This window comes from Microplitis mediator, chromosome 10 (assembly GCF_029852145.1).
Source record: "Microplitis mediator isolate UGA2020A chromosome 10, iyMicMedi2.1, whole genome shotgun sequence".
In the NCBI taxonomy this organism is placed as follows: domain Eukaryota; kingdom Metazoa; phylum Arthropoda; class Insecta; order Hymenoptera; family Braconidae; genus Microplitis; species Microplitis mediator.
This window is the reverse complement of record NC_079978.1, coordinates 8,388,838-8,405,173: the sequence shown is the minus strand read 5'-3', so window position 1 is coordinate 8,405,173 and position 16,336 is coordinate 8,388,838. Positions and strand designations below refer to the sequence as shown.

General features: G+C 29.3%; 3 protein-coding genes across 4 annotated transcripts; all 3 read right to left on the bottom strand.

Annotated features, from left to right (window-relative positions):
- Window positions 1-862: 862 nt before the first annotated feature.
- On the bottom strand, window positions 863-5,104 carry LOC130676076 (organic cation transporter protein-like). 2 transcript variants are annotated; one of them, XM_057482062.1, is made up of 7 exons: window positions 4,577-5,104; window positions 4,273-4,512; window positions 3,941-4,199; window positions 2,161-2,329; window positions 1,777-2,066; window positions 1,489-1,691; window positions 1,202-1,406 (listed from the first exon to the last, which is right to left on the bottom strand). In XM_057482062.1, the coding sequence occupies exons 1-7, from the start codon at window positions 4,739-4,741 to the stop codon at window positions 1,350-1,352; spliced, it is 1,383 nt and encodes a 460-aa protein (XP_057338045.1). In that variant the 5' UTR covers window positions 4,742-5,104; the 3' UTR covers window positions 1,202-1,349. The 2 variants fall into 2 exon arrangements, with proteins under 2 accessions (XP_057338044.1, XP_057338045.1); XM_057482061.1 differs by having other exon boundaries at window positions 863-1,691.
- A 226-nt stretch (window positions 5,105-5,330) lies between these two features.
- On the bottom strand, window positions 5,331-10,348 carry LOC130675574 (organic cation transporter protein-like). The gene is made up of 6 exons (XM_057481342.1): window positions 9,027-10,348; window positions 8,723-8,962; window positions 8,392-8,650; window positions 8,140-8,308; window positions 7,770-8,056; window positions 5,331-7,680 (listed from the first exon to the last, which is right to left on the bottom strand). The coding sequence occupies exons 1-6, from the start codon at window positions 9,177-9,179 to the stop codon at window positions 7,172-7,174; spliced, it is 1,617 nt and encodes a 538-aa protein (XP_057337325.1). The 5' UTR covers window positions 9,180-10,348; the 3' UTR covers window positions 5,331-7,171.
- A 538-nt stretch (window positions 10,349-10,886) lies between these two features.
- On the bottom strand, window positions 10,887-13,759 carry LOC130676119 (organic cation transporter protein-like). Its single transcript, XM_057482116.1, has 6 exons — window positions 13,281-13,759; window positions 12,981-13,220; window positions 12,639-12,897; window positions 12,385-12,553; window positions 11,955-12,247; window positions 10,887-11,884 (listed from the first exon to the last, which is right to left on the bottom strand). The coding sequence occupies exons 1-6, from the start codon at window positions 13,440-13,442 to the stop codon at window positions 11,424-11,426; spliced, it is 1,584 nt and encodes a 527-aa protein (XP_057338099.1). The 5' UTR covers window positions 13,443-13,759; the 3' UTR covers window positions 10,887-11,423.
- Between the last annotated feature and the right edge of the window lie 2,577 nt (window positions 13,760-16,336).

Below are 16,336 nucleotides of genomic sequence, written 5' to 3'. Positions count from 1 at the left end.
TACGTGTTTCCACATTAGAGATAGATCAGAAGAATACCAGACATTTGTTTAGTCGCACCATTGAAGCAAAATGTACTTTCTTAAGTCAAAAATATAATTTAACTATAAAATACTTAATAACGTATTCTAAATCTATCAACTTATTTAGTCGTAGAAGAGTATGAAACTTAAGACAGTGTATATTTTGCAATCCAACTGCTAGATAAGTTTTATTTCGTTGAAGTCAAAGGATCAAAAAAGTCAAAATAAAGAAGATATATTACTAAATGTAATGTGAAAGCTTAGATTCACTTGTTACTTAATTTATAAATAGTATATTACGACTCTAGGCCAGAAGGTTGGATTTCCTCCAAAATATAAAAAAAGCTTGGAAAATCCAAAAGTGCACGGCTCATAATGCTTATTAAAAAATACAAAATAATTTATTATTTAAGTATCCTACTGAAGAAATTAGAATTGAATAAATGAGTAAAAAAAATAAATGCTATTGGTTTTATTATTATTATTTTTTCTTCATGCCCGGACGAAAGCACGTATTTTCAGCTTCGAGTTTATGGCAGAAAGTCTAACATTTCTGCTGTACTGGGATTACTCGCGCGCCATATGTAACAGCGGGCGGAAATAAAGTAACAGTGGGACGAAAAAGTTTTTCGTGTACACTGTTACCCGGTTATACGTATACTACCGTCACTTCGAGGAGATTTGCTAAAAGATTAATAAAAACTAAAAAACTATTTTTAATAAATTTAGTAATTTGAAAAAAATTAGAAATTATTTATGATACTGAAATCAGCCGACGTCTAGTAATTTTTTGATTTTGTTTTAAACGATAAATTATAAATAAAAAAATTCTATAAGTGCATTTTTTCAAACCTTGTTTATTTGAGTTTCTAAATTATTTGTTTGTAATTGAACAATCTCTGTATATTTGTTACATAACCGAGCCATACAAAATAAGAGTATACTCTAGTGACAGCTTTTTGTACCGCGAGCTGGCCACAAAAGTGGCACTTTCCGGAGTGTAATGCGACCAGAAAGATCGTAGAGTCATGTGGGGCAAGTGTGCCAAGCCCATGCATTCCAGTCCGAAATGAATGGGTTTACGCACATTTGACCCACATGATTCGACTTTCAGTTTGAAGAGCAAGAAAAATTTATTTTCTAATTAATTCAAGTTCTATTATTCTTAAGTGGAATTTCATCTTTAATCTTGATATTATTTTTATTATGTAGCTCATTTTTAGGGAGTATAAGGATAAAAAGTCCAGTTGTGAAGGATAAAGTAGCACAAAGTGCAGGGGGTGCCCACCAGGAAACTTGACCAAGCAAATCAACAATATATGGTGCTGTCATTGATCCAATTTGTCCCATGACCAAACTTGTTCCAAAAGCGGAATTTCTAACACCTGGGGGGAATAATTCTAAGCAAAATAACGCGATGGTCGTAAAACATGCTGTTGAGAAAAATTTTGATATCATTGTCATTACCATAGCTGTATATATATTTTCTTTTGAAATAGTTACGATTGATAGCATAGAAATAGACAAAATTACGTGAAGTAGAACACTTGCTTTTTGGCAACTGAAAAACATCAGAATCGCTGGAACACATGTGAGTGCTATTAATTCAATAATTGCTCCTATTGATGAATAGATATAACGATTAGTTTCGAATATATCAATATTGAGAACTGAAATTAAAACGAAAGTTACTAAATACTTAAATAAAGATATATAGAAGCATAATTTAAAAAAAAATATTAATTTTTTTCTTACTGAGATAATAACTGACTGAAAAAGTGGCAAAAAATGTATAGTACATAATAATTATATTTTTTCTCAAAATTGGATCTGAGAATAAAATTGATGACTTTCCAAAATATCGTTTTAAACCTTTTTTTGGGTTATTTGTCAATACACATTTTTCTAGTGGTAAGAATGTTCGCATTGGATCTTCTGTGGTAACAGACAGTTGATTAATAGTTTTATAATATTTTTCGATTAATTTTTCTGCTTCGTCATGACGATTTTGTGACATCAACCATCTTGGCGACTCTGGCACAAACCTGAAAAGTAGAAAAACGAATACGTTCTAAATTATAATAAAAAAATAATTTATTTAGATGAATAATATGAAAATTATAAAGAAAGAAAAATTACCAAATAATAATTACTAATAATAAAGTAAATAATGACAGTATTAATTGCAAATGTCGCCAATCTGATGAGAAATATGCAATACTTATAAGAACTAAAGTTCCAATTTGAAACATTGAATCAATAATAGCACCGAATACCTTTTTTCTGCGACTTGTAGCAATTTCCGACACTATGTAATTTCGAATATTATTATTTAATCAACATCTTTTGTTAAAAATATACACTGTAAAAAATTTGCGGACTGAACGCAGAGTGAATCCGAAGTATAAAATATTCCCATGATAACTATACACTGAAAAAAATAATCGCTAGCTGCTAGCGATTTTTTTCTTTAGCAGCTAGCGATTTTTAATCGTTAGCTGCAAGCGATTATTTCGCTAGCTGCTAGCGATTTTTTCTTTAGCAGCTAGCGATTAAAAATCGTTAGCTGCAAGCGATTATTTCGCTAGCTGGAAGCGATTTTTTCTTTAGCAGCTAGCGATTAAAAATCGCTTGCTGGAAGCGATTATTTCGCTAGCCGCTAGCGATTTTATCGTTAGCAGGTAGCGATTAAAAATCGCTTGCTGGAAGCGATTTTTTCTTTAGCAGCAAGCGATTTTTTCTCTAGCAGGTAGCGATTAAAAATCGCTTGCTGGGAGCGATTTTTTCGCTAGCTGGAAGCGATTTTTTCGCTAACACTGACTTATCGGTTCCTTGTATAAAAAAAAGTTAAGCATCGGTATAACTCGAAAATAAAACAAATACTGTTTTTATCATTAAAATAATTTATAAATATACATATAAATAAATATATATATATGTATATATATGTATATATGTATATATATATATGTAAATATATATATATACATATATATATATATACATACATATACATATATACATATATATATACATATATATATATACATATATATACATATATATATTTTTATTTATATGTATATTTATAAATTATTTTAATGATAAAAACAGTATTTGTTTTATTTTCGAGTTATACCGATGCTTAACTTTTTTTTATACAAGTAACCAATAAGTCAGTGTTAGCGAAAAAATCGCTTCCAGCTAGCGAAAAAATCGCTCCCAGCAAGCGATTTTTAATCGCTACCTGCTAAAGAAAAAATCGCTTCCAGCAAGCGATTTTTAATCGCTACCTGCTAACGATAAAATCGCTAGCGGCTAGCGAAATAATCGCTTCCAGCAAGCGATTTTTAATCGCTAGCTGCTAAAGAAAAAATCGCTTCCAGCTAGCGAAATAATCGCTTGCAGCTAACGATTTTTAATCACTAGCTGCTAAAGAAAAAATCGCTAGCAGCTAGCGAAATAATCGCTTGCAGCTAACGATTAAAAATCGCTAGCTGCTAAAGAAAAAAATCGCTAGCAGCTAGCGATTATTTTTTTCAGTGTATAACTGTAACTATTAAATTATTCGATATTTTTACTATGTATTGTATGAAATTAATATTAAGTGAGTTACTAAAACATTTTAAAAATTGAAAACATAATATATTATGTTCAGTTATTAATTTCGAAATCAATTATTCATCAAAATAATTACGTTTCTCGTAAAAAAGTTATTTTTTACTAAATATAAATTTATTTGTGTTAAAACTCCAGGCCGGAGAGAATAGGGACTGAAATAAAATATGCGTCTCTCCGGAACCACTCCGCTTAAAAAAATCCCAATTCACATCGCATGCGAAGTGATTTTGTTTTTCAAACTTCGGAACTCCGAATGATTCACTCTACATTATTTGAAGTGTAATGGATTATTTCTTACATATTGTATAAGCTGTTGAATACATAGAGCTAACGCTTGCGCCTACAAGAAATTTGAAGACTATATAAACCCAGAACCATGGAACTAATGCAGATAATGGCATGGCAACAGTTTGTAACAATAAGCCGATAATTAATGCTCGTTTTCTTCCGTATTTATCCGCGGCTATTCCCAAAATTCCACCACCTATCAGTTTTCCAAATGCGTATGCAAGAAATGTATTTGCTCTATACACTTTTCTGTCACAGACTAATTGCCACTGGTATTAAAGAAACATTAACAATATTATTATTGTTATCAATAACCATAAGTATTCGTCGTTGAATACCTACTTCATTGACAATCGTCGACCTTCCGCTATTATCAAATACAAACGATGAACAAGAAACAACACTGGTATTAAATTCAATATCTTCTACATATTCTATCGCTTCTTCATGCCTTAAACTCGCGAGATATGTATAATTATAATCATACTTTTGGCATTCATCGATTATAGAAATATTTTTAATTTGGTCATCCGTCCAATTCACATTTGTAAGCTCCGGAATAGCGCACCAATAATGAGGTACCTATGAAAATATAACATTTATTTAAGAATAATCGGATTATTATTTCATAAAAAATGATAAATACCTCAGCAATGAATATATAAGACATCGTATTTAATCCGTTTATCAATGACACTAAGATACTAGCGAATAAAACGATCCAAAGAAGTTGTGAACTTTGTCCAAGTTCATCTAAAGCTTGTAAAATAAGCTTCTCTTGAACTTTGTTGTCTTTCTTATTAGTCACCATAATTAAATTAATGAGTCAATGTGAATTGAAAGAAAATTCAGATCACTCCGCTGAAAAACAAGCTCCCTATTCACTCCGGTTTCGAAGTAATTTTTTTAAAAACTCCGCGACTGCGAATGAAGGCGTGAATTTTGATTTTGATACAATCCGTAATCACTCCGAATTCACTCCTGATCTTTTACAGTGTATCATAGGTACACTCTATTAATATAAAACTCGTGTTATATAAATACTTCAATATAAATTATTTACAGTAATTTGACAAAACAATATCGTGAATCTGATTTCTGCCGGTTATCTTTTCTAAAATGATAAAACGAATCATCATTATTTTTTTATATGCTTTTTATGATACCTAGATATGGAGAATACGCGAAACTGTTGTTAGCATATACTTATTTATAGAAATTATTTTTATCAAATTATACTCCTTTTTTTTAAATTAATGTTATGATTAACGTATATTATTATCAATAGTAAAATTACTGAATAGTTTTTATGATATTATGAACAATAAATATTTATTTTTTAATTCAAATATTCCGAAAAAATTACATGTATGCGCAGAATGTGCAATATAACGTCCCAGCCAGATTAACGAACTGTCAAAAGTTTGACTTTTAATACTAAAAAGATAATTTAATGATAAGCTAAGTGATCAACTATCAAAAGAAAATGATTACGATAATTTAATTACTTTAATCAATTATTGTCCCAAATGTTGAAGGGATCTACATGTATACTCTACCGTGACTTTAGAGCTGTACGTAATGATATATAGTATGTACCAGCGATAGACCAGAAAAATACCAGGCACTTATTAAAGTCGCACCGTTCAAGCACAGTGTATTTTTCTGAACTTATATAATTAATATAGCTAGACAATACTTGAAATGTTATTTTATAAATCTTTTAATTTGTTTAGTCGCGAAAGAATCTTAAATTTAGAACCGTATACATTTTTAAATCTAGTAGATAGGTATTTTTTTACTTAAAATAATCATAAACATAAGTTAAGATCTGATAAATTATCATTAGAATAAATCGATGTGCTTTTAATAAACAAATTGAATCGTAATAACAGGTAGCAAAAGTCGGTCCTTTCATGTTACATGTCTAATTGCCGTCGTCCATACAGATAAAATAGACCGTGTTAAAATCGACATTATTCGTGTGTTAGAAACGGTACACAGAAAATTTCTGTTATTTTTCAACACGGGCTTATTAGTGTTGTATTTCAACACAAAATTTATGTCAAAATTTCAACTCAAGTAGCGCTTAATAAATGTTAATAATTTCTATTTTTGTACTAGGTAACATATTTAAAGTGTTTTACACCCTAAAACCAAGTGTGTTACAAGTATATTATTTTATCACACACTAAATGTGTTCCATGTTTAAGGCCATAAGTAAAATTATATATATTTGTAGTCACTTGAAACACATTTAATGGTGTGTTAAATATCTATAGATTGCTTATGATGTTTCAATGTTATTTGGCAAGTGTGTTAATTTGGACTACAAACTTAGTTTGAAAGTGAATCGTTTATTTGAAAAACCCTATAAGTCATGTTCTTTACAAAATTGGGTTTTTTGCATTTTTGGGTTCCTTGGATGTCTCTCCATAGAAATCAATCAAAATATGCATCAAATCAGCGTTTAAAAAAAATTAACGGGGTGACAGCAATTTCTTTGAATTGAGAAATCCCATAAGTCAATGACTCAAATAAACATATACAATTTTAGTTTTACAGGAATAATTTTTTTTTTTATTCAAAATTCGCGCTTTTTTGAGGAATTAATTTCAAATGTTGTTTTGTTGTTGACTGTTATATGACTAATTAAAATGTTTAAATTAGTTCTAATTTTTTGTAATTTCTGAGTTTCAGAGTTCAAATACATATTTAATACTTCATTTTATCAGTATAATAAATGATTTGAGTGGAAACATTTAAAAACCGATGATTTTATAACTTTTTTTTCCGTTTGGTTGACAAATCCCATTAGTCAATCAGCTTTAAATAATTTTTTTGAGTAGTTTCAGTTAAAAAATTAAACTTTTCTTGTTGGAATCTTTTGCAGAGATGCTAACATTATTGTATTCAATTATTTATTTATTATTTTAATGTCAAGTTTTTCTAAAAAATTGTTTTTTGTGTTTCCTTAAAAATTCTGTTTCCTTGACTTATGGGGTTTCTCAAATAAACGATTCAAGTGTATTGTAGACCGATTTAAAATTTTAAAGTATCACAGTGAAATTCATTGATTTAACACAAAAAAATCTATAACACGGATCGTCTTTACGGCAAACACAATATTTTTTTATAAATTTGACTGAGTGATCTTATAAATTTTACTACTTTTAAATTTTATTTTGAATATGTAAGAAATTTCATGAAGAATTGTTTTCAATTAAGTTCAAGTTTTATTCTATATTTTCATTTCTTCTTCGGAATTAGAATTGCTGTCATTATTATTTAGTTCTTTTTTAGATATTACAAGAATTAAAAGTCCCGCTATGAGTGTTAAAGTACCACAAAGTGTATTTGGAGCCCACCAGGCGATTTTGCCCAGTAAATCAACAATATATGGTGCAGTCATACACCCAACTTGTCCCATAAGTAAGCTTGTTCCAAGGGAGGAATTTCTAACACTTGGGGGAAACAGTTCCGAGGATAATAACATGATGGTAGTAAAACATGCTGTCAAGCAAAATTTCGATAACATTGTCAATCCTAAAACTATATATATTTCATCTCTAGGAATTACTACTATCGAAAACATACAAATAGATGCAGTTACATATATAACAACGGTCGCATTCTGGCAACTCAAAAATATCAGAATCACTGGAACTGTCATGAGTGCTAGTATTTCAGAACTTGCTGCTGTTGCCATATAAATATAACGATTAATATTGAATGTGTCTACTGAAAATACTGAAAAAAGAAAAAGTGAGACATATATAGATATATATATATATATATATTAAGTTATTGAATAATAAAATGTTGATATTTTTTCTTACTGAGAGAATATCCAACCGATATAGAAACGAAGAATGAGAAATACATAATTATTATATTTTTTCGCAAGCTAGGATTTGTAAAAAGAATTCTCATACTTTCAAAATATCGATGAATTAAAATTTTGTATTGACTATTTTTCGTGCTTTCTGTTGGTATCGATTCACGCGTTAGATTTTCTGGAACTAGAGTCGGTGCGATTATATCTTTACAATATTTTTGGATTACTTTCTGTGCTTTATCATGACGATTTTGTGATATCAACCACTGCGGTGATTCGGGCATGATCCTGAGGAATACCATAATATTTATGCGTCATTAGTTGTAAAATGTGAATAATTAAAATAAACATTATAAACTAAATAAGTTTACCAAATAAGAATCATCAACGGAATAGTAAATACTGCTAGTGTCATTTGTAGGTATCGCCAGTTTGTTATAAAATAAGCAAGAGTTACAACAATACAAGTTCCAACAGGATACATAACATCAGTAAAAACGCCCAATATCTTTCTCCTGCTATCATTTGCAACTTCTGACACTACAATTATGAATAGTATTATTTAATTGTATTTTTTTGTTAACACTAGAATAACTTATATTATGTCGTTACATATTTCTTACAAATTGTATATCCAGACGAATACAAAGCACCCACACCTATTCCGGTTATTAATTTTAGAAAAATATAACCCGAAAACCATGGGGTTACTGCACTTGAAGGTACAACAATTATTTGTAATATTAAGCCAATAATCAATGACTTTTTCCTTCCATATTTGTCTGCGTACATTCCCAAAATTCCAAAACCTAAAAGCCTTCCAAATGCAAATACAAAAAATGTATTTGCTCGATATAAGTTTCTGTCACAGACTAATTGCCACTAATAATAAAAATAATTAAAAACTATGTTATAATTTATAATTACCAACATTACTCATTATTGAATGCATACCTCATCGACAATCGTTGATCTTTCGCTTTTATCGAGAACAATTGATGAACAAGAAACAACACTGGTATTAAATTCGATATCTTTTACATATTCTATCGCTTCTTCATGCCTCAAACTCGCGAGATATGTATAATTATAATCATATTTTTGGCAGTCGTCAATTATTGAGATATTTTTAATTTGTTCATCTGTCCAATTTGCATTTTTTAGCTCCGGAATCGAGCATCGATAAATGGGTACCTTCATAGATATATCGTTTATCAAAAATAAATAATTTGGTTCATAGTTAAAAAATAATGAGTACCTCAGCAATGAAAACGTAAGACATTGAATGTAATCCATTTGTTAATGACGCTAAAGCACTAACAATAAAGACGACCCATAAAAGCTTAGAACTACGCCCAAGTTCATCCAAAGTTCGTACAAGACATTTTTCTTGGTTTTTTTCATTTTCCATTATTTAGTTAATGAATTATAATATGCCACAAATACACAATAGAAAAATACAACATAGATTATAGATATATTACAAGTAATCGTTCATTTATGAATTTGACACAATTTTACAAGAGTACACGAACTGATGATCTGAAACCATCTACAGGGATAATATAATATAATTGAGATATGGCTCGTTAATTTATTTTTCAGATCCGCTATGCATAGATATAAGGATTATCATATAATAAATGAATTAATTTTTTTTTTTAATAACCAGACTTTTTAGTACAAGTATGTCTTGGTGCGTTCACGTGCCAGAATTGTGATTTTAATTCAAAACTTTACTTGTTTCATTTTATAGTGACTCCATAAATTATTACACAATCGAAAAATTTGTGTTAAATTTAATACAAATCACATGTCTCAAACGGTCCACTCAATTTTTTGTGTTAATTTAACACATTATGCTTGTTTCAAACAATAATACAGGTTTAAAACTTGTTAAAATCAGATAACGCATTAAACTTCAGTTAAATTTACACTTGATAGTGTCAAATAATTTACACAAAATATTTATTTAACCATTGAATTTTTATACACAAGAACACAACATTTTCAACAGTGTATATTAATATTATATCGGTGTTTTTCCGTCCTCATAATACGAAAGTGTATAATGATTTACCTATATATATTCCCGTATGTGTGTGTGCATCAACATATACTTTTCTGCTTAACAATTATTATTCAATTAAGTTACGATAAGCCACACCGTCTATCACACGGTAGTACTTCCAATTAATTATGTAATGCTGTTAACAGGAAATCTTGTGTTTATGCTCACACACTATTATTTTAACTTTTCTATAGCATTCATTTCTGCACATCATCTATTGACGTGTTTAAATAGCAATGTATGTATCTACCATTCTAAAAATTTATTTGAATGATTTTTCGGTAATTCTTTTTAGATTTATCTCCGTAAAAGCTACTTTCTTATTACTAATCGACTTCTACCCATTTAACAATTTTTTTCAATTCTTGAGCAAGTCTGCTCTCAAGATCGATAGGTGCTATAGTGTCTTTCTACGTATGTGTCTTGCTGCAAATATTTGTGACCAAATTTAAATTTCAAGCCTTACACAAGAAATTCGTTCCAGATTATAATTCAATTCTGGAGGAAGATTATAGTTGAAAATAGTTGTGCATGGCTTGCTCAAGATCTGTTCAAGGCTCATAATTGACCTTGAGCCTTGAACAGATCTTGAGCAAGCCACGCATTAATACCTACTGTAACTTTCATATTCTTGCGTACACTACCATGAGCAAGACATACGCAAATTTTGACATAGATTTCTTGATACACGATCTTGCAAAATACACATACGTAGAAAAAGACACTAGCAGCCAAGGGTCTTGCTCAAGATACTTACTCCAGAATCTTGCTCAAACACATGTTACTAGGGTATGTGTTTTAATCATAATTAATTGTTAACCTATATACACAGAAAAAAAGGATTTCTTGGAGCGAAAAAAAAATTCTTGCACCGAGAAAGTTTTTCTAGTTCTAAGGAAATTTTTGTTGAAACATAACATCTTTTTTGATATTTATTAAAAATTAAATTTCTGATATATTGTACTATTCAATCAGCCTTCAGAAAAGAATATAGAGAGTTGAAAAAATAATAAAATCAACAATCCGTATTTTATAATCAGGAAATAAATTATTATTCTGACAATGCACATGAAATTTATTAGACTTTTCGTGGATATATTGCAGGGATACATTTTTTAAAGATAATATTCAAAAATTAAAGTAAAGTATTAATATTTTTAAAACATGAATTAGCTTATAACTTATAACTTATAATTAGTTTTTTCTATTTTTATTTTAAGTCTATAAGTACAAATTTTATTTATAACAAGTCCAAATACAGAAGAAGATGATCAAGAGTACGCACTCTAAAATCAAGCTTGTATACAAGACTATAGTCAAAGTTAATACCTTTGCCAAATAACATCGAATACCATAAGCAATCTATAGATATTTAACATACCGTGGGATGTGTTTCAAGAGACTACAAAAAACTATAGCTTTAAATAAAAATATATTATTTACTATAGCTAATGAAAAATGTAAATAAAAAATTTAAATAATAATCTGATGTCATTCAGTGAAACTTCAAAATCGATATGACAACATTGCACGGAAATTAACATTGTGGTGATTATTTCTTCTTCAACGTAAATTTTACTATAACTAATTGTTTTGAGGTATCATGAAACAAATGAGTCCAGATATAAAAGCTAAAATACTACAAAGTGTAGTAGGTGCCCACCAAACAACTTTTCCCAGTATATCAACAATATATGGTGCTGTCAGAGAACCAACTTGTGCCAATACTAAACTTGTTCCTAAAGCTGTGTTCCTCGCGATGGTTGGAAATAATTCCGAATTAAGTAGCATGTTGACAGTATAAGTTGCTGATAAACAAAATTTCGACATTAATGCCACTCCCATTATTGTAATTTTATTTCCTTCAGGAATAGCGATGATCGATAGCATACAGACAGATCCAAGTCCATAAAGCATAATATTTGCTCTTTTACTACCTAAAAATATTACCAAAACTGAAGCTGTCATGTGTGCTAATATTTCATTAACGGCAACTATTGACATATAAATATAACGGTCTAATTTGAAATTGTCGACTGAAAAAACTGAAAAAGAGATTCACGAACTAATTAAATTATAAACAATTATAAATTTTAGATTAATGAAATTCCATACCCAATGAATAACTGACGGCTGTGGTAACGTAATGAATGAAATACATAATCAAAATTTTTTTTCTAAAATCTGGATGTAAAAATAATATTTTTAAACTTTCGAAATTTCGATGTAAAAAACCTTTATTTGTTTTTAATATTATTGGACTTTCAAGTGATGTCAATGCAGCCATTAAATTTTCTGTTTCAAGAGTCGGTGAGATAGAAAATAATTTATGATATTTTTCAATAATTTTTTGAGCTTCATCGAGACGACCTCGTGATATCAACCATCGTGGGGATTCGGGTACAAACCTGAAAAAGGCAAAATGCCGAACTCGAATTAACGCGAGGAAAAAAAGTGACTGTGATCTCCAAAAAATTTCTAAATTATTGTAAAGAATATTTCTGTCAAGTAAATAGATTGAAGCAAAAAAAAAAAAAAAGTTTACCAAATAACGATAACCAGTAAAAGGGCAAGAGATGACATTCCCAGGTGTAAATGTCGCCAATTTTGAAAAGAAAAAGCAAGAATTATCAAAGTAAATGTCCCCATCGGATACATTGAATCGATGATGGCTCCTAATAACTTCCTTTTATTATTTTTTGCAATTTCTGATACTATAAATTTAAATAGTTTTAATAAATTGTAATCGTATATTATAAAAATTAAAAATGTTTAATCAAATTTATGATAATATCCTACGAATAGTGTATGCTGATGAATACATAGCACCCACACTTATTCCTGTAATGTATTTAAAGATAAGATAAGACCAAAACCATGGAACTACTGCACTTAAAGGACTAGCAATAATTTGTAATATTAAACCAATTATCAATGACTTTTTTCGCCCGTATTTATCTGCAAATATTCCTAAAAGTCCTGTGCCAGAAATTTTTCCCAATGCATATACTAAAAATGTATTTGCTCGATACAATTCTCTATCGCACACTAACTGCCACTGAAATTTTTTTTTGTAACAGTGAATCGAAATTTATTATTATTAACAATTATTATTATCAGTTCACATTGTTGAATACATACGTCATTGACAATTGTTGACCTTCCGCTCGTATCAAATACAACTGATGAACAAGAAATAACACTGGTATTGAATTTAATATCTTTGATATAGTTTGTGGCTTCTTCATACCCCAAACCCGCAAGATGTGTGTAGTTATAATCATATTTTCGGCATTTATTAATTATAGAAATATTTTTAATTTGATTTATAGTCCAATTAGCATTATTAAGTTCCAGAATAGAGCACCAATAATCGGGTATCTTTTTGAATATACAGTTTATTGAATATAATTTATTTATTTAAAAAAAAATTATACATACCTCAGCAATGAAAACGTAAGACATTGAATTTAATCCATTTATCAAAGATACTAAAATACATACGAAAAAAACAATCCAAAGCAGTTTAGAACCTTGACCAATCTCATCCATAGCCCGTAAGAGATACTTCTCTTGTTGAATAAATTTATTTTTGGCTTCCATAATTTAATTAGTTATCAAATAACTAACAAAATTCACTCACTAAAACTCAATAATATCTTTATATTCTCACGCTAATCTTGTCAGAAGTGCAATAGTTGTTCATTTTTATTATACAGATTTCGTCATCGATGTCATGAGTTCTAGTTATTATCAAACAAGCCTAGTCCAATCATCTTATGCAAGATTCCCACTTCAGAGAAGATCTACAGTGCCACAGATCTGCCGAAAGATATCTTCCGAAAGGTCATGGTTTATTTAAGTAATTTTATATTATTTATGCAAAATACCAGTATAACAGTATAATCTTTTTCGTAGTTTAACTGTAAAATACAAATTAAATACTACCTATAGAAAGAGTTTTAAACATTAATATATTAAAATTTTCATATATGATAATAAAAAATAATCATAAATATGTCACATCGCTGATAATATATATATATACATAACATACACTGACCGAAACAAATATATATTATCAAGAAAAAATGCTTGAATTGAGACATTAGTTACTTAACTAACGCCAAGCAATTATTTTCTTCAATGGAGTAAAATAATTACTTTATTCAAGTATTTTATTTATTCAATGTCAGTTATTTATTTGTTCAATGTTAAGAAAAAAATTTGATTTTGTAAAAAAAATATGATTAGATATGTCTTTTTATATACAGTAGACTCGCGATTTTCTTCCAGTCCTCGGGGATTTTTGGAAGAAAATCGAGAGGTTAAAAGGCGTGGTAATTGGTAATGGGGATACGTATGTGTGAATATTTCGTGTATTTGTGCAAGAATAAAGGATCTTCAAGGAACATAGTGTAATATTCTAATATCTAATATTTATCATTTAACTCATCATATCAATGTGTGAAATATAGTTATAACTATTTTGATTTGTATACATTGTAGAATTAGTAACATTATTTGAATTATCGTTACAAATCTTAATTGACATGGTCCTTATATGATTGCTTTCATCCAAAGTAATATAAAAACAGTTATTAACCATTTTTTCGCTACAAATTTCTGAAAAACTTTCCTTCAAAATGTTAATAGCTATTTTATTTGATCTTTAGGTTTACTAAATAATGCGATAATAGCAAGAGCACAAGTAATACTTTTCAATCTGTTTTTGAATATATCTGTAAATTACTGGAATACGCAAAAATGAAAAACAAAAAAATTGTACGTTGTAAAATAAGTTACAGTTTGTCAATTATTAATATTTTTTTTAACTTATGAGTACATTGCTTACTATTAACTAACACTTATTATATTACGTACTGTATTACGTACTGTTGGGTAAACCAGTATGGAAAGGGTTCTGCGGGCGGAGCTACAAGGCAGTTAAAGTTAGAAATGACATAAAAAAAGGGTAAAATGGAAGAAAATCAAAGCGGAAGAAAATCGCGAGTCTACTGTATAAGGTAAGCGACCCAGTACCCGATCAGGGAACTATAGTACCTGATCACTCATGTATTTGTATATCTATATTTACTAAATTTTACTAAAAATACTCTCTAAACATGGATTAGTGAAATAAGTGAATATTCACTAATTTAGAGTGACAATCAAACCACTTTTTGGAATCAGTGGTTCGATTTGCACTCTAAATCAGTGATTATTCACTTGTCTTCACTAATTCATGTTTAGAGAGTAGATATACAAAGACATTAAGTGATCAAGTACTAAGTTCCCTGATCGGGTACTAGATCTTTTATCTTAATATTGTTTAGATTAGTTATATGAACGTTGATAAACATTTTTTTTATAAATAATTAATTTTACCCTACCTAAGATTCGAACCTAGACCGATCACGCGAGACTTATGACCTGTACGTTTGAGCTCGCTCAGCCACGATGGCTTGTTGGAAATAATGTTTTTAATAAACTTAAGGGGGGGGGGGTAGGGTTTTTAAATTATTTAAAAAAAATTTTTTTTTTAATTTTTTTTCTGGATGAACAATATGTCAAGAATATTGTGTACAAATTTTAAATCAATCCGGGTAAAACTAACGGAGTTACAGCGTTTCAAATGACCGGCCGGTATATCTGATTCTTATACCTGCCCGACCTGCCCCTGCATACCCCTAGTAGAAATCAGCTGCAATTTTCTTTGTTCTTCCGAATCCCTTTCTCCGGCTGTGTGTCTTTCAAAGGATGTAAACTGATGACTCAATATAAGTATAAAAATTCATATTCTTTGATTGATAGTTTATTTCAAATTTTCACGAATAAAAAACTTTAAATGGATTTTCCAGAAAACGTTGTTTTTAAAGTCCGTGAACATCATAACTCAAAATGTACTGAACCGATCCCTTTGAAAATTTGAACATTACTTCTTCACATAAATCAACAGGTAACTACGAAGAGTTTTTTTTTGTTTTTCATTTTTTTTTCTATTTTTTAATAACAAATTAACCGCGATTTTTTGAGCTAAAATCGCGTTTTTCACTTCCAAGTGCTGCAAAAAATCGAAAAAAAAAAAAAAAAAAAAAACTCTTCGTGGTTACCTCGAGAAATACATCAACTTTAAAATGCATATCAATTTTTTTTTTTCCGATGATCCGGTAACGAGTTATGATGTTCACCGCAAAACGACTTTTTTTCGAGGCGCCTCCGGAGATTCAACGTCACCAGCTTATTAATCAATATTTTTCGTTGAAAATTTTTTCTGATATTCTTTAAAAGTTGTACAATAATATGTGATTAAGTTTAATGAAATTATATTACTCGTCTCGCCGGGAAAAAATCACAAAAATATGCTTTTTTTTCGCCTTTAGACCCTACCCCCCCCCCCCCCCCCCCCCTTAAGTTATTCATCGATGTGTGTCATCTTAAATAATAATTTCCACAACTAAAAAAAAAAATTTTAATATTTAATATATTTATATTAG